Source organism: Mobula hypostoma, chromosome 10 (genome assembly GCF_963921235.1).
Source record: "Mobula hypostoma chromosome 10, sMobHyp1.1, whole genome shotgun sequence".
Lineage (NCBI taxonomy): Eukaryota > Metazoa > Chordata > Chondrichthyes > Myliobatiformes > Myliobatidae > Mobula > Mobula hypostoma.
This window is the reverse complement of record NC_086106.1, coordinates 86,810,126-86,837,550: the sequence shown is the minus strand read 5'-3', so window position 1 is coordinate 86,837,550 and position 27,425 is coordinate 86,810,126. Positions and strand designations below refer to the sequence as shown.

At 41.7% G+C, this 27,425-nt stretch overlaps 1 protein-coding gene across 5 annotated transcripts in view; it reads left to right on the top strand.

The window, feature by feature from the left end:
* nhsl2 (NHS-like 2) overlaps nucleotides 1-26,639 on the top strand; it is a 502,980-nt gene extending 476,341 nt beyond the window's left edge. For all 5 annotated transcript variants that reach the window (XM_063060793.1, XM_063060790.1, XM_063060792.1 and 2 more), the window contains 4 exons: nucleotides 645-776; nucleotides 12,815-15,586; nucleotides 23,013-23,151; nucleotides 25,716-26,639. In XM_063060793.1, the coding sequence (XP_062916863.1) occupies nucleotides 645-776; nucleotides 12,815-15,586; nucleotides 23,013-23,151; nucleotides 25,716-26,058 (3,386 nt within the window). In that variant the 3' untranslated portion in view covers nucleotides 26,059-26,639. The remainder of the gene's footprint in view (nucleotides 1-644; nucleotides 777-12,814; nucleotides 15,587-23,012; nucleotides 23,152-25,715) is intronic.
* The last annotated feature ends 786 nt before the right edge of the window (nucleotides 26,640-27,425 follow it).

The following is a 27,425-nucleotide window of genomic DNA, read 5'->3' as shown; positions in this document are numbered from 1 at the left end:
AGCATCTGTGCCGAGAGAGATAAAGTTGCAATTTCAAGTTGATGGCTTTTTGTTAGAACTAGTCTTAATGAAAAATGTTTGATCTGAAATATTCCATCTTTTTCTCACAGCATATATTCCCTGATCTGCTATCTCTGGTACTTTTTGTTATCAGGTTCCACTTTCTGTGTTGTGTTTTTGGATAAAAATATCCCTGTGTGGAAAGATCTTCAGTATTTGCAGTGGGAAGTGCACTCAGGTGACGCCAGGTAGTAATGAACCAAGGTAGCAATTGTCAACAGGTGGATCAAGTATCTCCTTAAATAGGTTCTATAGTTGTTATTGGACAGTGATCAGGAATTGCTTTCTCATCATGATCATATGTTTCTTGATCAGAACAAGCTTCAAAATCTTCATGTTCCTTAATCCCTTATACAGTTCTGCACTGTATGCTGTTCTGTTCAATAAGTGGCTTTTACCAAGATGTTGTGGAGAAATATCTCACTCATATTTGGTATTGGGAGTCACCCTTTAGTTCGAGCTATCTGAATACTGGGGGTGAAGAAATAATAGAGAAATGTCACTGATGCCACCCCCCCCCCCCCACATCTGTAGGGAATAGCTTTGAGAAAAATCTGTTTCTTCTCACCTTTGTTCTTGTTCAGGGGAGCCCCTTGAGAGGCAAGCAAACGAGCGGCATTCTTTGTTCAACAGAGAGACCAGGTTGAACCCAAAAAGTACACTGAGGAGAAGGCGGACAATTGCTGGCTTGTCCGAGCCAGTTCAGCCTCAGCCAGGTGAGCTCTCCACTCTGATCAAGCCCTTGGAATGGTACTCAGGAGCGGAAAAGAACATTGCCCAAAAGGCTCAGTTGGTGGGCATCTGTTGTGAACTGGAAGGTTGGACTTAAACTGAAGATGGACAGGTTGTGTTATGAGTGGGATTGGAAAGTGAGCTTCTATCCACTGGAGTTTAGAAGACTGAGAAGGAACTTGACTGAAACACGGAAGAGCCCGAGGAGTCCGAGCAGGCTGAATGTGGAGAGTGTTTCAACTCCAGGGAGAATCTAGTACAGCTTGAAACTCTCAAGGCTTGTTTTCTGTGGTCTGGCATGTTTTGAATCTCTAGTAAAGATCTACACTAACTCTAAGACCTAAAATTAAATAAGAACTGTACTAAACTAGCTGATTAACCTCCTGATACGATTTTTGCAATCTCAGCTGAAATTGTTTCTGACTTTAGGTTATGGAGAGTTCAAGGAACCCTTATGTGACCCTAGAAACGTCTGTTCCCACTCAAATGTAGGCTATTAGGGGCAACCTTGGTGGTCCAGATTTTCTGTTGTCTGGCTTGAGGGATTGCTGTTTATCCAGATAAAGCATTTTTCTTACTCTGAGTTTTGGGAACATTTAATCCATTAGGCAGCATCTGTTGATAGTAAAACAGTTACCATTTCAGGCTGATGACCCTCTAACAGTTTTAGAAAAAGGGGGAAAGGAGTTCATTTTAGAGAGAGAGAGAGAGAGAGAAAAACACTCAGCAGGCTAACTCTGGTATGGAGAACAGGTGACTTGAAATTGTAGAATCAGCTATTCAATCCAGAAGGTTGTAACAAGGTGCTGATCTTCAGCTTTACATTGATTCTTATAATAATGGTATAGATACATAGATCAGAGTGGGAGTGGGCTAGATAATTAAAATGAAAGGCAACAAGAATCTCAAGGTTTCCCTGTAGACAGATGTAATGCAAAGCTGCCACCAAGTCTGTGTTCACTTTCTCCTATGCAGAAGAGACCATAAGGTAAAAGAATCTTTTGGGGCAAGTGATCATAATATGATCAAATTCACTCTGAAAATTGAGAAGCAGAAGCTAAAGTCAGATGTATCAGTAGTACAGTAGAGTAAAGGAAATTACAAAGGCATGAGAAAGGAGTTGTCCAAAAATGATTGGAAAAGAACACTGGCAGGGATGATGGCAGAACACCAATGGCTGGAATTTCTGAAAGCAATTTCGAAGACACAGGATATATACATCCTGAAGAGGAAGAAGTATTCTAAAGGTAAGATGACACAACCATGGCTAACAAGGGAAGTCAAAGCCAACATAGAAGCTAAAGAGAGGGCATATAATAGAGCAAAAACCAGTGGGAAGTTAGAGGATTAGAAAGCCTTTAAATACCAACAGAAGACAACCAAATAAGTCATTAGGAAGGTAAAAATGGAATACAAAGCAAGCTAGCCATAATATTAAAGTTGATACCAAATGTTCCTTCAGATACATAAAGTGTAAAAGTGGGGTGGGAGTGGATAAAATAAACTGTAGTCAGCATGATTTCCTCAAGGGAAAATCTTGCCTGATGAATCTGTTGGAATTCTTTGAAGAAATAGCAAGCAAGATAGACAAAAGAGAATTGGTTGATGTTGTGTATTTGGATTTTCAGAAGGCCTTTGACAAGTTTCCACACATGAATCTGCTAAGCAAGCTATGAGCCCATGGTACTACAGGAAAAATTCTAGCATGGATAAAGCAGTGGTTGATTGACAGGAGGCAAAGAGTGGGAATAGAGGGGACCTTTTCTGATTGGCTGCTGATGAGTAGTAGTCTTCTACAGGGGTCTGTGTTGGGACCAACTCTTTTTATGTTATATGTCAATGATTTGGATGATAGAATTGATGGTTTTGTTGCAAAATTTGCCGACAATACGCAGTTAGGTGGAGGGCAGGTAGTCTGGTGGAAGAAATGGAAGGGTTCACTATTTTCTAAACGGAGTGAAATTACAAAAATCTGAGGTTCAAAGGGATTTGGGAGTCCTCGTCCAGGATTCCCTAAAGGTTAATTTGCAGTTTAAGTCTGTGGTGTGGAAGGCAAATGCGATCTTAGCATTCGTTTCAAGAGAACTCAAAATTAATGCAAGGATGTAATGCTGAGACATCATCAAGCACTGGTGAGGTGTCAGTTGTAATATTGTGAGAGTTTTGGGCCCCTTGTCTTAGAAAGGATGTGCTGAAACTAGAGAGAGTTCAAAGGAGTTCACGAAAATGATTCCAGGATTAAATGGCTTTCCTATGAAGAGCGTTTGATGGTTCTGAGCCTGTATTCACTGGAACTCAAAAGAATGAGAAGTGAACTGATTGAAACCAATCTAATGGTGAAAGACCTTGTAGACTGGATGTGGAGAGGATGTTTTCAATAGTGGGATTGTCTAAGACCAGAGGACACTGCCACAGAGTAGAAAGGCTTCCTTTTAGAACAGAGATGAGGAGGAATTTCTTTAGACAGAAAGTGGTGAATCTATGGAATCTGTCACCACAGGAAGTTGTGGGGGCCAAGTTTTTATGTATATTTAAGGCAGAAGTTGATACATTCTTGATTAATCAGGACATGAAGGGATATGGGGTGTGGACGAGGCAGGAGATTGGGGCAAGAGGAAAAATGTATCAGCCATGAGCAGACTCGACGGACCAAATGGCCTAATTCTGCTCCTATATTTTGTGGTCTTGTGGTCTAATAGCATGAACACCAAATGTAGTACGCTAGAATGAAAGATGTGCATTTAAATCATTGTTTCACCAGGATGCTGGAAAGGTAGGATAGATGTATCTGGAACTCAAAGATTCAGATCCATAATTCCTTGAAAGTGGCATCACAGATTGATAGGGTCATAAAGTGAGCTTTTGGCACATTGGCCTTCATAAATTAAAGTACAGTGCATTCCAGTTAATTGGAAGACTTCAGAAACAGTACATTTTGGCCCAATTAAACAGCAGTCCTAGTTGGCCAAAATTCCATGGAAGTGGTTAAAAAAGTATAAAAAGCGGACAAAATACCATTTATCTGATTGAAATATTATGTATTTAAATAAAAAACAGAGCAAATTAGAACATAATTAATACTACTACAGTATTATAAAACTGTATTAGTTCCTAATAGTTATCGATTGAGGAATTCAGCATACACAGCTGTGTTTCTTTGATTGTAAGTGAAAAAAATCACTGTGGGCACCTCATGTAAATGATCAACTCTCTTCATATAATTCTGTCAATGATTGTATCCTCCAAATCTTCATTTTCCTTGTAACATTCACAGTGATTCTTGATACCTTCAGATTCTTCATAGTTTCTAACTTGTTGAAGTAGTGAAATCATTTCATTTTCACTCCTGGACTGTCTCTGGTATCTTCAAGCATTATTCATTCTAAGCATGGTATAGTATTGTGTGCAGTTTTGGTCACCTACCTACAGGAAAACTATCAACAAGATTGAAAGAGTGCCAGGGAAATTTACAAAGATGTTGTGTGTTGCTTTATAAGAATGTTGTCAGGACTTCAGGACCTGAGTTATAGGGAAAGGTTGAAACGGTTCCCTAGAGCATCAGAGAATAGGGGAGATGTGATAGAGGTACACAAAATTATTAAGTTCCACTTCAGTTTATTGTCATTCAACTATACAGATGTATACTGCCATATGAAACAATGATCCTCCAAATCAAGGAGCACAACACAATACATATAACTCTCACACATACACCTAAAGTAATATCACCACAAGTAAATTAAGAAATAACAAGATGCATTTATGACACACATTTAAAAATAAACAGTATAACACTTCTGACACTTCATGTGTGATGACACCTGGGTGGTGGCAGGGGGTTATGAGGGCATAGATGGAATAAATGCAAGCAGGCTTTTTCCACTGAGGCTGGGTGAGACTAGAACTAGAGGTTATGGGTTAAGGATGAAAGGTGGAATGTTTAACAGGAACGCAAGAGGGAATGGCTTCACTCAGAGTGTTGAGAGTGTGGAATGAGATGCCAGCAGAAGTGGTGGATGCAGGTTAGATTTCAATACTTAAGAGAAATTTGGTTAAGTACATGGATCTGAAGGGTATAGAGGGCAACGGTCTGGGTGTATGTCAATGAAACTGGGAAAATAAATAGTTCAGCATGGAGTAGATGGGCTGAAGGGCCTGTTTGCATTGTAGTGTTCTATGACTGGTTTGTCTGTTTACTATGGGATATACAGTAAATTACAATGAATGAATATCAGTTGTGAATGTTTTTGATATATGCTAATTGTTGTTACAAAAACATTATATTGGTTATTTTTAACCATTTGACTCTTAAACAGTAAGTTTACCTAAGAAGGTAATACAAATACAGTGTGTGACTGGAACTCTCCTATAAAGAGTCCCCTTCTAGGATGGATAAGACCTCCACCTAGTGGCTGAGATAATATTGCCATACTTGAGTTTACAAATTTATGAGGAGAGCAAATAAAAATCAAAATGCATGTAATAAAAAATTGAAACAAAACTACTGACAATATTTATGCTTCAGGTGGGATTTGTTATAAGAATAGTCAGTGAAGTTAAGGATAGTAAAAGAACATTGAATACCTTAGAACTACTAACCATGGCTAATCTGTAGAGAGAACAGGATATCTGATAAAACTAGATGCGGTGTCCAGAGTTCTTCAGAAAAACGAAGCTGGCTAAAAGCCAGTTAGGGATGTATATCAGGTTCAGCTAAGGACACAAAAAGTGTTGTCAAAGCATTTACTGTAAATGCTGCAATGTCCAAAGGTGGTAAAGAGATGCTTGATGGTTAATATGGACTGGGAAAGCTGAAGGGATTCTTTAACTCTACAGATATAAAGCACAGAAACAGTTGCTTGTTCTTTGAGGGGATCAGCTGGACAGTGTTCAGTGAACACCTGCTATGTGGCAGAGCTCTTTACAGGCCTCATTCAACAAATCTTCAATTGCCCTTTGGTGAATTAATGGTCATGCAGTGTTTAGTTTTAAACATTGCAAGTGTTGAAAAGGAGATCGATATAATCTCAAAAATAATAAAGATTCTCAAAAAAAATCATGTTACTCCTCCATTCAAGAATACTTCAAGAAATGGGAGCCATGCTCAGGCATTTAAGGACAAGGGTTAAAACACAGAACTTAGGCCAGTACAGCACAGTACCAGCCCGTCAGTCCTCAATGTTGTGCTGACCTACAACATACGACCATAAGACATAGGAGCAGAATTAGGCCATTTGGCCCATCGAGTCTGCTCCACCATTCAAACATGGCTGATCATTTTTTTTTCCTCCTCAACCCCAGTTCCCGGTCTCTCTCCACAAACTTTGATGTCATGTCCAATCAAGAACCTTAAATACACCCAATGACCTGACCTTCACAACTGCACGTGGCAACAAATTCCACAAACTCACCACCCTCTAGCTAAAGAAATTTTTCCACATCTCTGTTCTGAATGGACGCCCCTCTATCCTGAGGCTGTGCCCTCTTGTCCTAGACTCTCCCACGATGGGAAACATCCTTTCCACATCTACTGTCCACTGACATCTTCTACAAGCCCACTGACTCTCATAACTACCTCAACTAGACCTCTTCCCACCCCGCCACATGCAAAAGTGCCACTCCCTATTTCCAGTTCTTCCGTCTCCACCACATCTGCTCTGAGGATGAGGTTTTCCGTTCCAGGACATCTCAAATGTCCTCTTTCTTTAAGGATCGTGGTTTCCCTTCTGCTGTCATCAATGATGCCCTCACCCGCATCTCCTCCATTTCCCGCACTTTGGCTCTCATCCCATCCTCCCGTCACCACAACAGGGACAGAGTTCCCCTTGTCCTCACCTACCACCCCACTAGCCTCCGGATCCAACACATTATCCTCCGCAACTTCCGCCACCTTCAACAGGACACCATCACTAAGCACATTTTTCCCTCTCCACCCCTCTCCGCCTTCCACAGGGATCGGACCCTCCGCGACTCCCTGGTCCACACGTCCCTCCCCACGGATTTCCCACCTGGCACTTATCCCTGTCCCTGTAAGTGCAAGTGCAACACCTGTCCCTACACCTCCTCTCTTGCCACCATTCAGGGCCCCAATCAGTACTTCCAAGTGAGGCAACACTTCACTTGTGAGTCTGTTGGGGTCATCTATTGCATCCGGTGCTCCCGGTGCGGCCTCCTCTACGTTGATGAGACCTGACGCAGATTGGGGGACTGCTTCTTCGAGCACCTCCGCTCCATCCGCCAAAACAGACAGGATCTCCCAGTAAACACCCACTTCAACTCTGCTTCCCATTCCCATTCAGATATGTCCATACATGGCCTCCTCTACTGCCATGATGAGGCTAAACTCAGGTTGGAGGAGCAACACCTCATATACCGTCTAGGTAGTCTCCAGCCCCTTGGTATGAACATAGAATTCTCCAACTTCCAGTAATTCCCTCCCCCTCCCTTCCCCTATCCCTGTGTCTCTCTGCCCCCTCCCCTAGCAGCCTACCTCCTCCCTCTTGGTTCCACCTCCTTCTACTGCCCATTCTGTTTTCCCCTATTCTTTCTTCACCTTTCCTGCCTATCACCTCCCTGCCTCCCCTCCCCCACCCCTTTATCTTTCCCCTTACTGGTTTTTCACCTGGAACCTACCAGCCTTCTCCTTCCCACACTCCCCCCACCTTCTTTATAGGGCTTCTGCCCTTTCCCTCTACAGTCCTGACGAAGGGTTCCAGCCCGAAACGTTGACCGATCTTTTCCACGGATGCTGTCCGACCTGCTGAGTTCCTCCAGCGTGTTGTGAGTTTGCTTTGACCCCAGCATCTGCAGATTATTTTGTGTTTAAAAAAGTGAGGTAGTGTCCAAAGCTACAAAGTCCATTTAGGAATCGGATGGCAGTCCCTTTGTATCTCAGATTTTTGGACTTTCTCCCTGTTTAGAAAATAGTCTGCACATTCATTTCTACTACCAAAGTGCATGACCATGCATTTTCCAACATTAAATTTCATTTGCCACTTTCTTGCTCATTCTCCTAATCCGTCTGTCCTCCTGCAACCTATTTCCTCAACACTACCTGCCTTTCCCCCAATCTTCATATCATCTGCAAACTTGGCAACAAAGCCATCTATTTCATCATCTAAATCAGTGGGCCGCGAAGCATGCAGGGGTGCAATGGTAGCCGGAATGCACCCAGTGCACCTTTTAAAAAAAGACCGAAATAAACAAGCTAATTAATTAGCGGAGGTTGGGGACTACTGATCTAAATCATTTATATTCATCATAAAAAGAAATGGTCCCAACACCAACCCCTGCGGAACATCACTAGTCATTGGCAGCCAACCAGACAACGATCCTTTTATTCCCACTCACTGCCTTCTTCCAGTCAGTCACTGCTCAAGCCATGTTAGTAATTTTTCTGTAATACCATGGGCTCTAAATTTGGTAAGCGGCCTCAAGTGTGGCACCTTGTCAAAGGCCTTCTGAAAGTCCAAATATACAACATCCACTGTATCTCCTTTATCTATCCTACTTGTAATCCCCTCAAAGAATTCCAGCAGGTTCGTCAGGCAGGATTTTTCCTTATGGAAACACTTAAGGATATATTTCCCTTAAAAAATATATCAACCTACTCTATGATCAATTTAACTCTTCCATGCTGCATAGCAAATAATCCTCCATTTTTTTTCAACCATGTGCCTAATAACTTCTTAAATGTCTCTGTCTCTATCTGCCCCTTCTCAGCCCAGCTCTCTATCCTGTCTATGTCCTCTTGTGATCTACAACAACCTTCTACACTATCCATAACACCACCAACCTTCACGTCATCTGCAGTTACCTAACACACCCTTCCATTTACTCATCCATTTCATTTATAAAGTTCAGTATGAGCAGGGGTCTCAGGATAGATCCCTGCAGAATGTCACCAGTGGTTGTCGTCCATCTGTTACCACTCCCTGCCTTCTGTGGGCAATCCATTTCCAAATCCATGCCAGGTTTCCCTGATCTTCTGGATGAGCCTTCCATGGGGACCCTTGTTAAATGCCTCACTGAAGTATATGTATACCACATCCTATCTTCATCAATTTCTTTTGTCACCTTCTGGAAAAAGTCAATCAGAGTCGTGAGTCATGACCTGCCCCTCACAAAGCCATGCTGATTGACCCTAATAAAACTGTGCTTCTCTCAATAAACCTGTCTGATTTTTGTTTGCTATACCTTTAAGTGTGCTTCCCTTTTCCTCTTGGCTAAGTATTCCATCTGTCTTGTCATCCACGGTTCCTTCACTTTACCATTATTTTCCTGCCTCAATCACACAAACCTATCCAGAACACCATGCATGAGCTCCCTAAGCAACCTCTACATTTCTGCTGTGCATTATTCTGAGAACATCTGCTCCATATTTACTCTCCAAGTTCACGATTAATACCTCCATAATTTGCCCTCCTCCAATGAAATACTCCCACATACCATCTGCACCTATCTTTGTTCATGACTATGCTAATTGCCATGGACAAGGATTGTTGCTTCACACCGAAGAAAGATCTATGTGTGTCAATATAAAAAAAACATAAAGGTGTCAGAAGCAGAAAGTCTTGAGCCCTTTTGTCAATGACTGATTTAAAATATACTGCACCCTGATCTGAGAAGAGAACAAAGTTCACTACTGAATGTAAATGTGGCTTCTGGAAACCCCCACCACATTGGTTTATTACTTTTGGGGCAGGAAAATTAAATGGATTTTCAAAGTGATTTGACATGTGCTACTTATTAAAAGATCTTCAGATAGCCATTCATTTCTTTGGCAGTTTAAGGAATTAACAAAGGTGGGGTTGTTATTACTGTGGTGAAGTCTTGAAGTGTTAGGTGTTGGAGCTGTTGCTTGACATAAACTTTATTACTGATTTTGATTAGGGTATTTTGAGAAGTCTCCGTGATTTAACAGATAGTCCAGAGGTTTGTGTGAGCATTAGGGTGACATGGTAGCATAGTGGTCAGCACAACACTTCACCAGGGTTCAAGTCCTGCAGTTGCCCTGAAAGGAGTTTTGTACATTCTCCCCGTAACTACATGGGTTTCCTCCAGTCTCCTTCCAGAGTCCAAAGACATACTGGTTGGTAGTTCAGTTGGTCGTTGTAAATTGTCCCATGAGTAGGGTAGGATTAAACAGGGAGATTGTTGGGTGGTATGGGCTCGAAGGTCCAGAAGAGCCTATTCTTCACTGTATGCCAATAAAAATAAAGTGAAAATAATCCCATAAGGAATGGAATCAAAGTGCACTTCCACCCCATAGGGCAAAGTAATTTCACGTGTGAAACGGATTTGACAGCAACAACTTGTATTTATACATCACTCTTAACGAATAGAGATACAAGCACATTCTGATAACAATCCGTGTAAAGGAACATGAAGTCAAAGTTGAGTTTTCTGCAGTGATTTTTCACAGGGAAAGAAATAGAGAGAGTTAGGCAGAGAAACTCTATAGTAGAGGGCTCTAGAAGCTAAAAATGTAGTTTCCACTAGTAATAAAGGATAGGAAAAGTAGCAGAAATAACACTGTACATGAATCATTGATGTAGTGTTCAGCCTCCAGAGAAAAACACTACAATATTTTGATTTAATTGTTTCTCCATTCTTCCCATTTTCCACTATAATTCTTGTTTCCTTAATATCAGTTTCCACAAACAGATGTGATTATTGTCTTCCTCCCAAAAAGAAACATTTATTCACATTTTTTAGAAAGAATTTTGTTTAAATGTTCATTTTGCACCATGTCTCTGGATTGAATGAGTGCAAATCCTTCTGATAACTTCAACAGCCCAGATATTCATATAATGCTAATGATGTACTGGCCTGCCACCTAATGGTCAACAACATGTATTACATGTTCCGCTGATAATTCATGCCTTTCAAACAGAAATCCAAAGTCAATCTTAAGGCTCTGCTACACCAAATAAGCAATTATATAACAAATAGACTTGCTACGTTCCCACTGACATACTTGGAAGTAATTCTATGTGCATGTCATAAGTGCATATTTCACTAAATATAGTGAAACTTGCTTTACCAATTTATCCTGATAAAGTTGTAGCCAAATTAAATGTGGTGATGGTATGATGCATGTTAAAACCAGGTGAAGAATTGGATGTTGAGAATCTACATAAAGAAGGACAGAGTTTTTATAATAGGTTTACAAATAATAGAAGCTTGACATCAGGTTTAATGGTCCCTCATCCTACCAGTGGTGGTATGAGAGCTGAAAGGCATGTGTGAGCCCAGAGTAACTCCCAAGTCTCAGACAGAGTGAGAAAATATTAAATTCTTTGAAGATATAGTGGTCATACAGTAGGTATTCCAGAAACTCATCCAGGAGTTTCTTTTCATCTTGGTATAAAATTGATTTGTTTAGGACGAAGCTTTTTTTTAGCCAGCAATGAATGCATCCAGTGATATCAACCACAATTAAACAATAAAGTCCACAGAAATGAATATGCAGGATGAGGTAGTGGCCAATGGTACCCTTTCACAAATTAACATTACTAACAGGAGATTAATTTCTTTCTGTATTTGCTCAAGAGTGACAGAATTTTAATAGTTCAGATTCGCAGGCAGAAGCATTAGTTTCTAAAAGTTATGAAAGAAGTTCCACACATGGATTAAAATTCCAAGCAAGAGAAAATCTGCAGAAGCTGGAAATCTAAGCAACACACAAGATGCTGAAGGAACTCAGCAGGCCAGGCAGCATCTGTGGAAAAGAGTAAACAGCAGGCTGAGATCATTCATCAGGAAGGGTCTTGGACCAAAATGTCGACAGTTTACTCTTTTCCATAGTTGCTGTCTGGCCTGCTGAATTCCTCTAGCATTTCTTGTGTGTTGCAATAATTAAAATTACTCTGCCTTTAAGTGATCAGATATTAGGAACAAATTATTGATTGAAAGTATTCATTAAGCTGACCCCTTTGTCCTTTTAGGACTAAACTGTAATGAAGCAGGTTATTGCAGTCAGCATTCACAGCAACCATTTGCCCTTCCTGACAGTGGGCTTCAAAGGTAGGACCAAACACGGTAATGCAGTGGTAGGAGTCTGCAGGATCATAGACACTGTCATGCTGACGTGAAAGGTGCTGATGGAGCTGGGTAATGCACAAAGGAATGTGAAGGAGCACATAAGGATGGATGATGAAGAACTGATGTGCAGAAGTAGGGAGACAAATGCAACGGATGAACAAGAAAGGAAACAAGTGAAGTTGATGGTGGGAGGGGGACACTCTTCTCCATCAGATTGAACGCCATGCTTTTAGCTATTTAGGCTTCAAGTGTTGGATTTTCCTCCTGTTAGCTGATTGGTTGTATCTCATCCTTTAAAATACATCTGCCCTATTGGACTTCATCACGTTTTATTTGATAATGATCCCAACAAGTGGTTTAGAATGGTTTGCTGTATAAAGTAGCTGTTGAAGAGTGTAAAAAGTGCATTCTCTTTCCGGCTCTCAGAACACATTACATGCGATTTGTTGTGTTTGGGACATTGGCTGCGGTACATAGAGAAAGAAAGCTTGTCTCTATTTAACTAGTGAACTCAATCTGCCCAAGGAAGGGATTGTTTTATTGCTGGGTGCAGAACTAAGTCAAATATGTAGTGGAATTTTACAAAGGAAGCCTAAGTCAAGTTGATTAATGGTCTAGTGATTTTGTCTGGACTGTTTCTTTCACTAAAGAGGTCACCTTTGGTCCCTGACAGTGCCACCCACAGGCACAGCACACTTGGAGCACTGCAACCACACAATATTTTAATGCCTACAGTAAGAAAATACTTAACCGTCATGTTCCATTTGTGACATGGAATGTCTTTGAAACAAATAATATTTAAACCAAAGCATTTGGTGTTTCTAATATTTGCTTGCAATTCCTACAGGGAATTTAAATGTGTTGAAATTATGTTCATTTGTTTCTGTCAATTGAAAACAGTACAAAGTAAGTGACTTGCAGTTAATGTTCTCTGATCTAAAGTGTTTATTGGGTCAATTTTATTTTTGCTTTATAGGCGCTTTTAAGGAAGAATTGAGATCTCCTGGTGTGTTAACAAAGACAGAGGCAAACCAGCGTCTCTTTACTTTTGATGAAGATATGAGTTTTACCAATGGGAAACAGGACCCGGTTAGCAACCTTGGGATGGTGCAGTCATTTCCTCCAACCCTCAGGAAGGTACAAAGTGATCTAGGTCAAATAAACAATTCAAATCTATCTCAGTCTTCAGGGAACATCACATTCACAACAAACAATCCCCAGGTGATGCCTACATCATTAAGTGAACACAGCTTCTCTTCTCTCAACACTTCTTGGAATCAAATGAGAGGATCTAGCTTTTCTTCTTCCTTGAACAATTCAAGTGTTGTAACTGCACCAAGCTCGGTGTCAGTGGAGGCCTTGCATGTTGACAAACATGCTCCTTTGACATTCAGTCAAACTTACAACAGTGGTCAGCCCCATGTGCAGCAGGCTGTTGTTTCTTCAGTACAGAAGCAACATGCTACTGTGTCCAATCTGGTAAACCACATGGAGAACCAAAGTTCTTCCAGTAAAGCTTGGAACGGCAGCAGTTCTGTGTCTTCGCCTCATGTTTCAGATATGGCTCCATCTGTGTCACTTCAGTGTTTGAAGCATCCTCAACAGCAGGACTCAGGGCTATTACTGAATGCTAGCTCACATCCAGATTGCAATGTTTCATTATCAACCTTTTTACCAAGTGAAGGCCAAAGACAAAATGCCAGAATCCCCATGATCAACACTTTCACAACAACTCCAGGGGAAGCAGCAGAGAAACTTCAGAATTATAAGGATACAAGAACTAACCATGAACGAATTATAATTTACCCAATTGACGGCATAATTGAAGATACGGCCTCAAGCCTGGAACTCCAAGGTTACGCAAGTACGGATGCTTGCAAATTCCGTGAGAGGTCACTGTCAACGCCAACAGATTCTGGGTCATGCTGTTCAGCAGATGCAGTAAGGTACTATGACTCCAAGCACTATGACCACACCCGGCGGCATAGCGCAAATTACATCATGCGTTATCCCAGTGCCAGCTCTGAAGAAAGCCAAAGCACTGAGAATGTCTCTGTAATAACTGACCAGGACGGATGCCAGAAAACAAGACCTCGGTCAAGAAGTATCTCTTTGAAAAAGCCAAAGAAGAAGCCAATTCCACCAGTGCGAAATGTCTCCCTAAAGACGTGTGAGATCAGTCCTAATCCTGAAAGAATTCCATCAAACAATTCTCCTCAAGAAAACAGGCCAACAAAGCTCTTCATCCCTGCAGAGAAGCAGGTGGTTCAAAGTCAATCAATAGATAGCAATGAATCTAGTGGCTTTATATCAGATGCCCGTTCCAGCTCAACTACACCCACCATGAAGGATGGAGAACCCATACGGTACACAGAACACTGGTTCCTTAATGACTGGAAGTCCAATGATCCATATAGGTCCCTCTCAAACTCCAGTACTACAACAGGAGTAACTGTAATTGAGTGTATTAAGTCTCAAGGTAGTTCAGAATCCTTGACGTCACCATCTGTTTCAAGAGCTACAACTCCATCCCAGTTATCTGTTGAAGTGGAATCTAAAATGTCTTCTCCAGGGAAGCTCCCTGGTCTGATGTCACCATCTAGTGGTTATTCAAGTCAGTCAGAAACGCCGACCACTTCTTTTCCTATGTCTGTTTATCAAGGCCATGTGCCACAGCCAGGAGGCAAAGCAAAGCCCAAGGTACCAGAAAGGAAGTCTTCATTGCAGCCAGTTTCCCCAAATGAAAAGAGCCCAAAATCAAAGCGTATCTTTGATTTGCCCATTACCCCACCTCCTCATTTGGATTTCACAGGACTGCTGTCTTGTAAAAGCAAAGCAAAAGCCAGCAGACGGCATTCCGATTCCTCAAATATCAATAAACCTGGCCAGAAACATAGCCCTAACCAACCTGCTATGCCAATCATAACCCAGACAGTTTTGGAATCTGTCCGCCTTCGCTCGGTCAGCAAATCAGAAAGTGAGGATCATCTGGATGTATTAGGACCACCACAGGTAACCCACAGTGAACCCAATGAAACACCCCCAAAAAAGGTCCGACCACCTGTTCCAGGAAAGCCACCAATGTCAAAAAGACCTTCAAGTATCGCACTAAAGCTTTCTCCAATCGAGCATCCATGTCCCACTACTACACTTACTTCACCAGCTTCTAGAAGTAAAGGTTCAGTCACAGTCTTCAGGAAAGTTGGTGTCCGAAGACAAAACTCTTTAGATAGCCCAGAGAGTCAGAAGCCCCTGGGACCTCCAGAATCTGCAGGTGCTCAAACTATTTACATTCAGAGTAACCACTTGGGCCATAAACAATCCAGTGGTGTACCAACCACCCAAGATGAGAGCAAAAGGCTAAGTTCCACAGAGCTAACAGGGACTTCCACTCAATATATTGAGAAGAAGAAAAATAAGACACCACCTCCTGTCCCTAAGAAACCAAATGTACTGATTGTGCCAACAAATACGGCGCACATACTTGTCGTCACGGAGAGGACAGATCAGAGCCCACTACACAACCCAGCTGGCCCTGCACGCCCTGACAATGCAAATGTTCCACTTGCCACTGATGCCTCCCATGCAGAAAGAGAGCCGAAAGTGATTAAAGCACATGGTCCAAGCACAGGAACCGTTGTAGCTACTGACATTCACTTTGAAGGAAACAGATATATGGAATACAATGATGGGACTAGGAGATGCCAAAACGTGCCGCTAAGCCCTGATCTGGGTCAGAATTCTGCAGGTATGTGAGGTATCAGGTTATAAACTGATTCTTTACAGATTAAAAGTTTCTAGGCCTCTTACTGCTGGGTGTCATTGAAGTGGTTTAAATAAGCTACCTGGTAGTGGAGAATTCAGTCCACACTTCCCACAGCTGTGTGCAATTCTTAGTGGCCAGGCACCTGTTGTGTGGAAAACAGGTACTCAAGTAATCATTTTTCAGTGAAAATATCTTAGTTGTACACTCAGAGGCCACTGTAATAGGTAACCCTTACCTAATAAAGTGGCCATTGAGTGTATGTTCATGGTATTCTGCTGCTGTTACCCATCTATTTCAATGTTTGCTGTGTTGGACATTCAGAGATGCTCTTCTGCCCACCTCTGCTGTATTGTGTGATTATTTGAGATACTGTCACCTTCCTGTCAGTTTGAACTATTCCCTTCCAACCTCTATCATTTAAAAAAAAAAGCATTTTCACCCAAAGAACGGCAGATGATTGGATGCTTTTATTGCTTTCTGCACCATTCTCTGTACATTTCAGAGACTGTTGTGTGTGAAAATGCCAGGAGATCAGCAGTTTCTGAGATACTTAAACACCCCCATCTGGCACCAACTATCATTCCATGGTCCAAGGTACCTGGATCACATTTCCTCCCCATTCTGGTGTTTGTTCTGAACAACAACTTAACCCCTTGACTATGCCTGCGTGCTTTTATGCTGCCACATGATAGGCTGAGCCATTTAAAATGCCTAGTTCCATCGGCCTTCACCCAGACCACAGTCCTCTATACGCCTTCCATCCATGTACCTATCCAAACTTCGCTTAAACTTTGAAATCAAAATCGCATCCACCACTTGCAATGGCAGCTTGTTCCACACTCTCACCACCCTCTGATTGAAGAAGTTTCCCCCTCATGTTCCCTGTAAAGATTTCACCTTTCACCCTTAACCCATGAACTCTCACCCACCCTCAGACCAAAAAGCCTGCTTGCATTTACTCTATCTCTACACCTTATAATTTTGTATGCCTCTATTAAATCCCCCCTCAATCTTCTACATTCCAGGGAATAAAGTCCTAACCGATTCAATCTTTCCTTATAACTCAGGTCCTCCAGTTTTGTAAACTTTCACTGTACTATTTCAATCTTATTTACATCTTTCCTGTAGGTAGGTGACCAAAACTGTGCAGATTACTCCACATTAGCCCTCACCAATGTCTTATACAACTTCAACATAACATCCCAACTTCTGTGCTCAGTATTTTGATTTATAAAGGACAATGTGCCAAAAGCTTTCTTTACAACCTCATCTATCTGTGATGCCATTTTCAGTGAATTATAGACTTGTATTCCCAGATCCCTTTGTTCTACCACACTCCTCAGTGTGGTACTTACAGTATGAGACCTAGTCTGGATGGTCCTCCCAAAGTGCAACACCTCGCACTTGTCTGCATTAAATTCCATCTGCCATTTCTCAGCCTAGTCCAGCTGGTCCAGGTGCTGCTGCAAGTTTTGACAGTCTTTCTCTCTATCCAGTACACCTCGTATCCTGGTGTCATCTGCACATTTGTTGATCCAGTTCACCACATTTTCATTCAGATCATTGATAGAAATGAAAATCGAAAATGGACCCACACCAGTCCCTGGGGCACTCCACTAGTCACGGACCTACAATCAGGGAAATGACCATCTACTATCATTTTCTGGCTTCTCCAGCAAATCCAATGTCTAATGCAATTTACTACCTCATCTTGAATGCCAAGTGACCGAACTTTCTTGACCAACTTCACATGCCAGATCTTGTCAAAGGCCTTGCTGAACTCCATGTAGACAACATCCATTGCCTTGCCTACATCAACTTTCCTGGTAATGTCCTTGAAAAATTCTGAGATTAGTTAGACATGACCTACCACGCACAAAGCCATGTTGCCTATCCATAATTAATCCCTGTCTATCCAAATATACATATTATCTGGTCTCTTTGAATATCTTCCCATAACTTTCCCACTACTGAAGTCTGGCTCAAGGGTTTATAAACTCCTGGTTTATTTTTAGGGCTTTTCCTAAACAGCAAAAAAACATTAACTATTCTTCAATCCTCCAGTACCTCAACTGTTGCAAAAGATGATTTAAATATCTCTGCTAGGGCCCTTGCAATTTCTGCACTTGCCTCCCCAGGGTCTGAAGGAACATCTTATCAGCGCCTGGGAATTTTTCCATTCTGATTTGCCTCAAGGCAGCAAACACCTCCTCGTCTGTAATCTGTATAGGATCCATGAACTTGATGCTGCTTTGCCTTATTTCTATAGACCCTATGTCCAGCTCCCGGGAAAACACAGATACAAAAAAATCTATTACCACATCTCTTTTGGCTCCATGCATAGATAACCATTCTGATCTTCCAGAGGACCAATTTTGATGCAATCCTTTTGCTCTTAACATATCTGTAGAAGCCTTTCGGATTCTCCTTCACATTGTCTGCAAGAGCAACCTCATGCCTTCTTTTAGCCCTCCTGATTTCTTTCTTAAGTGTTCCTTTGCATTTTTATACTCCATAAGCATCTTATTACTTCCTTTCATTTCTTAAAGCCTCAATATCTCTTGAAGACCAATGTTCGCTAAACCTGTTATCCTGACAGGCACATACAAGCTTTGTACTCTTTTTTAAAAAAAAATCACTTTTGAAGGCCTTCACTTACCAAGTACACCTTTGCTAGAAAACAGCCTGTCCCTGTCCACACTCGTCAGTTCCTTTCTGATACCATGAAAATTGGCTTTTCTCCAATTTACAATTTCAACCTGAGGACCAGACCTATTCTTTTCCATAATTACCTTATTCCGCTACACATGGTTCAGTTACCTGCCCTGTCACATTCCCTAATAGGAAATCAAATATTGCGCACACTCTCATGGGGATTGCTATGTACTGATTAAGGAAGCTTTCCTGAACGCATTTGACAAACTCTATCCCATCTAGTCCTTTTACAGCATGGGAGTCCAAACCAATATGTGAAAAGTTAATATCACCTACTATCACAACCTGTTTCTTCCAACAGTCTGTGATCTATACTATCTATAAATTTGCTGATGATACAATAATTGTTGATGGAACTTCAGATGGAAATGAGAGTGTGCACAGGAGTGAGGTATACCAACTAGACGAATCGTGTCACAGCAACAACCTTGCACTCAATGTCAGTAAGACAAAAGAGATCATTGTTAACTTCAGGAAGGGTAAGATAAGGGAACAGAAGTGAAGAGAGTGAGCAAGTTTATGGGTGTCCAGATCGCATGAGGATCTAACATGGCACCAACGTATTGATGCAGCTATAAAGAAGACAAACCAGCTGCTATATTTCACTAGGAGTTTGAAGAGATTTGGTTTGTCAACTAAAACATTCAAACACTTCTACAGATGTACCATGGAGATCATTCTGACCGGCTACATCACTGCCTGGGTCAGTGGTGGGGGGTGGAGGGTGGCGGGGACTACTGCACAGGACAGAAAGAAGCTACAGAAAGTCAAAAATTAGTCAGCTCCATCTTGGGCAACAGCCTCTTCAAGGAGCGGTGCCTCCGAAAGGCAGCATCCATTATTAAGGACCCCGTTACCCAGAACATACCTTCTTCTCATTGTTACTGTCAGGAAGGAGATACAGAAGCCTGAAGGCACACACTCAGCAATTCAGGAACAGCTTCTTTCCCTCTGCCATATAATTTCTTAATGGGCATTGAACCCATGAACACTACCTCACTTTTTAAAAAGTATATATTATTTCCGTTTTTGCACTATTTTTATCTATTTATTCAATCTACATATATTTACTTACTGTAATTGATTATTTATCTTTTTCCTTTCTATATTATCATGTGTTGTATTGAACTGCTACTGCTAAGTTAACAAATTTCACAACACATGCCCGAGTAGTAAACCTGATTCTGATCTCTCTACAAATTTCTTCCTCTAAATCCTTTGGACTGTTGGGTGGTCTATAATATAGACTGATTAACATGGTCATATCTTCCTTATTCCTCAGTTCCACCCATAATGCCTCACTAGACGTGTTCTCCAATCTGTCCTGACTAAACAGTGCTGTGATATTTTCCCTGACTCATAACGCTTGAATCCCTTCTGCTCTGTCATGGAACCCTGGAATATTGTGCCAGTACTGCCCCTACTGCAATGAAGACCAACTAATGGCTACAATATCATAATTCCATGGGTTGAACCATGTCCTGAATTCATCCGCCTTTCCTACCATACTTCTTGCATTGAAATATACACAGATCAGGACACTAGTTGCACATTGCTCAACCTTTTGATTCCTGACTTTGAGGTCTTAACAACATCTGTCTCCACAACCTCTCCACTATCTGTTCTGGCACTCTGGTTCCCACCCTCCTGTAACTCTATGTTTCCAAACCACCCCCACCCCCAATCCCTGTGCAGTACTAGCAAACTTTCCCTCTAGGATATTAGTCCCCCTCCAGTTTAAGTGCAAACTGCCCCTTCTGTAGAAGTCCCACCTACCCTGGAAGAGAGCCCAATAAAAATGTGAAATCTTCCCTCTTACATCAACTCCCTACCCATGTGTTAAACTGTATAATCTTCCTATTTCTGACCTCACTAGCATATGGCATGGATATTGTTCCTGAGATCATAACTCTTTAACTTAGCACCTAGTTCCTTGAACTCACATTGCGGAAACACATCCCTCTTCATGCCTATGTCATTGGTACTATATGGGCTACATCTCTGGTTGCTCTCCCTCCCATTTGAAAATGCTGAGGATTTAATCCAAGATGTCCTGGACCCTGGCACCCAGGAGGCAAAATACCATCTGGGAGTCTCATTCTCTCCCAGAGAACCTCTTCTCTGTTCCCCTAACAAATGAATCCTGTATCACCATGGCCCACCTCTTCTCCCACCTTCCCTTCTGAGCCACAGAGCCAGACTCAGTGCCAGAGACCTGACCACCATGGCCTTCCTCTGCTGGGTCATCTGTCCCAACAGTATCCAACGTGGTATTCCTATTACTGATAGGGATGGCCACAGGAGTATTTTGCATTGTTGTTTAACCCCTTCATCCTTCTGACTGTCACCATGCTCCCTGTATCCTGCACCTTGTGTGTAATTACCTCTCTACATGTCCTGTCTATCACCCCCTCAGCCTCCCAAATGATCTGGAGTTTATCCAGAAACAACAGGAATTCTGCAGATGCTGGAAATTCAAGCAACACACATAAAAGTTGCTGGTGAACGCAGCAGGCCAGGCAGCATCTCTAGGAAGAGGTGCAGTCGACGTTTCAGGCCGAGACCCTTCGTCAGGACGTCTCGGCCTGAAACATCGACTGCACCTCTTCCTAGAGATGCTGCCTGGCCTGCTGCGTTCACCAGCAACTTTTATGTGTGTTGCTGGAGTTTATCCAGTTCCAGTTCAGATTCCTTAATGTGGAGCATTAGAAGCTGCAGCTGGATGCACTTCTTGCAGGTGAAGTTGTCAGGGACACTGGAGGTCTCCCTGCCTTCCCACATCCCACAAGAGGAACATTCAACTACCCTCCCTGGCATCCCGACTGCTCTAAATGAGCAATTATAAAGCAGGAAACAATAAATAAGCAGAAAGATATCTCCCTACAGCTTCTTGTCTTCTCTCACTCAAGCCTCTTCTCGCTGAAGATTTAAGGAGCTATATCCTCAAAGTCCCCACTCCAAGCACTGTCCTCTCCAACAAAGGCCACTCTACTTCCCTCTGGCTTACTTTATTTTGCAATCTCCAATGAACGCCAATCTCTGATTGGCTGCTGTTCGAATCAGAACTCCAACGAAGCACTGCTTTTAATGCACACTGGCCATCCTGTGCAAGTTGCACCTTCCTTCACTCCTAATCTCTGATTCACCGCTATTCAAACACCAAAATTCCCCAGAAGCGCTGCTTTTTATGCACACTCTCTGACCTGAGTGAGTTACCCCTTCTTTGCAATATATTACAATTTTAACTTTCCTACCTGTATACTCTGCATTACCTCCTACCGTAGCTGATACCAGAAAATAAGTTTCACATAGAAGTCCTATGTTCAGAGAATCCAGGTAGGTAAGTTAAAATAGCAATATTTTGTAAAAGTTTGGGCATCCTTTCATTTTTGGTTACACTGAAATGGCCTAGGTAGTATGATTGATGATGTCATAGGGACCAATCAGCTTTGAGTTCTGAGGTGTCACCATTTATCTCAATAAATATGGTGAGCTAAAGTGTCATGTAGATTCACCTAAAATCTGATGTGACAAGAAATGGAATTTTCCTATTTTTGTTTTAATCTAATGGAACTTTAGTTAATGCACAAGCTTCAAGAGACTGTTTTCCTTTTCATTAGAGTTTTCGCTGGCAATAGTAGGGCTGAAAAATGGGACAGAGAAATGTGCTGCTGGCTCCAAGCACATTTCTGAGCAGTAGGAACAAATGGTCGTCAGTCTTGTTCCAATAATCATGATCTGATTTCACCATAAGTATTTCTAAAACAAGAAGCTTAATTCACCTTGACATAGAGCAGTATGAAGCTTTATATAATTGTTGCTGTTCCATTAAGTTCATATTTAATGACAATTTGAGATGTGCTTAACACGCTGGCAGTGACCTCGTTCAGCTCTCTAGGAAGACTCTTGGCTGTGGTCATCCATATAATCTGAGAGACAAACACCACCCAGTTCCCAGTTGGAGCATCCACCCATAGAACATTCTGATCTCGAAGAAAAAAATGTCCCATTCTTATGTGACTTTGCTTAAACAGGGTTCTTGAAATGCTCCTCCATATTCACTTGGCCATCTAAGATGAGTGAGGAAAGGAAACATCTCAAAGAAGGGGTAAGTGACTGAAGGTTTCTTGCAGCTATTGAATAGTATGGTGAAAAGAGAGTAGCCATCTATTGCAAAGATACTTTCCCCTTGCTTAAGTATAAGCAGTCTGCTTAACCATAGCTGCACTGGCATTTCTGCTAAACCATTTTATACAAATACCCAAATGGCAAGATTGTTTGGATATTACCTTAAGGAAAATACTGTTTGATTTCCTTCCCTGAAGAAGGCTTCAAGATTACTCTGGCTGTCATTAACTTATGTGGCAGAGATGATCAAATTGGAGTTACTTGGTCTTAATGGCTCAGTAACACAAGTCACTGAATCAATAAACTGCTTAGGTTTCTAAGATGGTTTAATCAGACAATGTAGCCCAGATGCAGGTGCGCATAGATCTACTAGCAAGTCATGGTATCTTTTGGTATTTTTTGCTTCTTGTAGTTTAGATTTTCTGGGTGCTATACTTTGGATTCTGATATCTAGTGGTGTACACAACTGAGTGATTTTTCCCATTGCTGCATCTGCACAAATGTTGATTTAGTTGAAGTCTTTAGGGACCCCACTAATAGTTGAATTCTATCTCATTATCTCTAGATATCCCCTTGAATCCAAATGCTAAGCAGAGAAGTCCCACGGATGCACAGGGTGGAGAAGTGATGGAGGATGATGATGAGGTCTTTGTCTCCTCAGGCGCCCAACGCTCCACTGAAGATCTCTTTACTGTTATTCACAGGTAAGGAAGACATTGAGGGGTGGGCATATGAGCAAAAGTAATGGATAAACACGAGCTTCCTCGATGCCTATGGGGTGAAGCTGGTGATGAAATATTCAGTCTATGTGGTGTTCCACCTGATCTTCCTCCAGATTTATGGCAGCAGACCAGGAGAAATCCCACAGAGGTCCCAGCAATTGCTCATTTTTAACCGAGTAGCTGATATGATGCCAGCTCCTGTGGGGGCGGCTTGTCAACTAAATAATTTCACACTCTCAAAATGAGATTGTCTCTAGTTGAGACTGTAATCTAGTACAGTGGGAATGTCACTTTTGGACTGGACAATAATTAATTATGCTGGAATATAATTCACTATTACCGTTGATACATTAGAAACTATTTTATTGGGATTTCCAATATTACAGCTTATAATAGTGGGACTATTAGTGACTGGAAATAGCATATTATAGTTGAAATTTTAATCACTTATATAACAATGGGATTGTCAATAGCCAATTTTACCGTCCAGTACATTGGGATTAGCACTGATTGATCTTACCTCCATTTGTTTGGGATTTTTAATAACTAATATTTTAGGCTGAAATGAAAATGTCACTTTCATCATATTCCATTATGTTGGCATTGTCAACAATATTGAGAGCTGATTGTAGGGCATTGACATAAAACTTTGACTGGTTCTTTGCTTTCAACTGCTCAACCCACTGAATGCCTCCAGCAGATTTCTCATTGCTCCAAATTCCAGTGTCTGCAGCCTTTTGTGTCTCCATGTAGAGTGGATAGGGGAGAACCAGTGGATGTGGTATATTTGGATTTTCAAAAGGCTTTTGACAAGTCCCACACAGGAGATTAGTGTGCAAACTTAAAGCACACGGTATCGGGAGTAAGGTATTGATGTGGATAGAGAATTGGTTAGCAGACAGGAAGCAAAGAGTGGGAATAAACGGGACCTTTTCAGAATGGCAGGCCGTGACTAGTGGGGTACCGCAAGGCTCAGTGCTGGGACCCCAGTTGTTTACAATATATATTAATAACTTGGATGAGGGAATTAAATGCAGCATCTCCAAGTTTGCGGATGACACGAAGCTGGGCGGCAGTGTTAGCTGTGAGGAGGATGCTAAGAGGATGCAGGGTGACTTGGATAGGTTGGGTGAGTGGGCACATTCATGGCAGATGCAATTTAATGTGGATAAATGTGAAGTTATCCACTTTGGTGGCAAAAATGGGAAAACAGATTATTATCTGAATGGTGGCCGATTAGGAAAAGGGGAGGTGCAACGAGACCTGGGTGTCAATATACACCAGTCATTGAAAGTGGGCATGCAGGTACAGCAGGCGGTGAAAAAGGCGAATGGTACGCTGGCATTTATAGCAGGAGGATTCGAGTACAGGAGCAAGGAGGTACTACTGCAGTTGTACAAGGCCTTGGTGAGACCACACCTGGAGTATTGTGTGCAGTTTTGGTCCCCTAATCTGAGGAAAGACATCCTTTCCATAGAGGGAGTACAAAGAAGGTTCACCAGATTGATTCCTGGGATGGCAGGACTTTCATATGAAGAAAGACTGGATGAACTAGGCTTGAACTCATTGGAATTTAGAAGATTGAGGGGGGATCTGATTGAAACATATAAAATCCTAAAGGGATTGGACAGGCTAGATGCAGGAAGATTGTTCCCGATGTTGAGGAAGTCCAGAACGAGGGGTCACGGTTTGAGGATAAAGGCGAAGCCTTTTAGGACTGAGATTAGGAAAAACTTCTTCACACAGAGAGTGGTGAATCTGTGGAATTCTCTGCCACAGGAAACAGTTGAGGCCAGTTCATTGGCTATATTTAAGAGGGAGTTAAATATGGCCCTTGTGGCTAGGGGGATCAGAGGGTATGGAGGGAAGGCTGGTGCCGGGTTCTGAGTTGGATGATCAGCCATGATCATAATAAATGGCGGTGCAGACTCGAAGGGCCGAATGAAAACCTATTTTCTATGTTTCTATGCATTACAATGAGATTGTTAATGTCTAGTTTTACAATGCATTATAGTGGAATTGTCTATGACTGATGTTATATTGCATTACAGAACAATTGATAATCATTGATGTTACATCTTTGAGGTTGTCACTAACTAATATTATAATAAATTGCACACGGATTTCCAACTATTGACTGACTTTCAATTGGACTAAAATCATCCATTGGTCGAAAAACAAAACATAGAGATTAATGTTTTCATTTCACACTCTCTTCCTGCTGAAACACCGATATCCGTACTGGGCTAAACAAGATTTATTGAATCTGTCAGCCAATGTAGTATCATAACAGTTATAACTTCTATTAACCTATTCATCATTGACTGAAACAGTTTTTATTTGATGTGTGCCATTCTGTTAAATGATTAGGAAAAGATTTCCTCTGTTCCCTGGACTTGAAGACAAATGTACCTTCTCCTTAGTGGGTCAGCCTAACTCACCATGAGTTGTAAAGTAGTCCAGTCACACTCAGCTATATTTGGTATAGAAAGCAAAAGGAGTGGAGAGTGTCCTGTTTGAATTTTATTTTATAATGTTTTGGCTAGGTCGAAGAGGAAAGTGCTCGGCTGGAAGGAGCCCGGAGAATCTTTCACTGTGAGACAGGTGGCTATTTCACCTACCAAACCCATCACAGCAGCCCCTAGCACTGGGTTCAAGCATGCCCCCTCGGCTAATGGAAATGGGTCCAAAACCAGCACCAGTAATGAGAACTTTAAGGCTCTGTTGCAAAAGAAGGGTGGCAAGCCTCCAGCAGGTGCACGTATGTCGGCAGCTGAGCTCCTGAAAAGTACCAACCCACTTGCAAGAAGGATTGCGACAGAGTTCACACAGGAATCGGAGAGATGCCAAACAGAGCCAGACTCTCCTCAAAAAGCTTCTAAGTGTTAGAGCTAAAGCAATTCCGGGAGAGTCAGGAGAGGTGGTTCGTGACGAACATAAAGTTTCAATTTTTGCCATATCATCAGAGCTGTAATCTGCTAAGAAGGGAGTTAACCTTGCAGAATAATACACATTGCAAACACAGAGGATGTGTATTGTTCAATTAGGACCCCAGAGAAAGTTGAAATAATTAGTTCATATATTTTAAGTGCAAACTAGTTTCGAATCAGCGTAAGGTGATGATATGAGAAGATCTTGATATGAAGCGAGTTTTAATTGAACTGGAAAAGCCTGAACTTTGAAAATACACAATGGATGAGCTACATTCCAGCCTGGCGCACTAAGTGTACTATAGCCTTATTGGAACTGAACTTTTAAAAATAAGTTATGTGCATGACTCTGCTCTGTTTATAAATATTACATGCATCTCCAGTTATTACTGTATTACTGCTTAACAACTGCTGAGTTATCTAGCAGTAAACACAATTTGCGTGCTCTGTGTGTGTGTGTGTGTGTGTGTGTGAGAGAGTGAGTGTGTGCACGCACACATGCGTGTCTGTGTGTGTGTGGTGGGTATACATGCATGTGTGTCAGGGAGGGGTACAGGGTGGGTGTAAATGGAGAGTGGGTGTGGGGGGGAGGGTAAGTTGGTAGTTTTGTACTCCAGACACAATGATAGAAAAGTTTCTTTTTCCCCAAGAAATGTTTGGAGACATTTTGATTACAAGATTCCTGGGGAGAAAACAATATCGTCAGGAAACCCTTCAGCTCCACACTGCCACTGAGTCTGCATTCACTTTGTGATTCTTGACCAACTATGAAACTTCAAGAGAAAGACTTTTCCTTCAGAATGTAAAATAGCCGCTTTTACCCTGTGACAGCGAGACTATGTCCCGAGACTCATGAAATCTTTCCTTTGCCTTTTTCCCCGTTTCTCCATGTCTTCCCTCAAATGACAGCTGAGGAAACAGAGGGAGAGGTAAAAGCAGTGGTTCCAGGGGGTATAATGCTGAGGTCTTGCAAATGGCTTGCAGTTTGCTATTTGTTTTTTATTATTTGCTTAAGAAACAGTTGTTTGCCTGATCTGTAATGTTTTTGGAATAGTGCCTCCTATTTTGCTGTTAATTTTTACATATGTAATATGGCATCAATATATGAATTGTTTCAGAGTTTTCAGAACTAGATGAAAGGAGAGAAATATAAACGTATAGGCTTTTAAAGGAACTGTGTGCTGCCTTTACCATGATATAACATAATGATTTGAATGTAAAAGATATCAATGTCTTTAGCCTTGGTTTGAACTGGCTTGCTGGTCCTTATCTGATATATTATTTAAATATTTCAGAAATTCTTAGCCCTGGTGTTTTAAAGGCTTA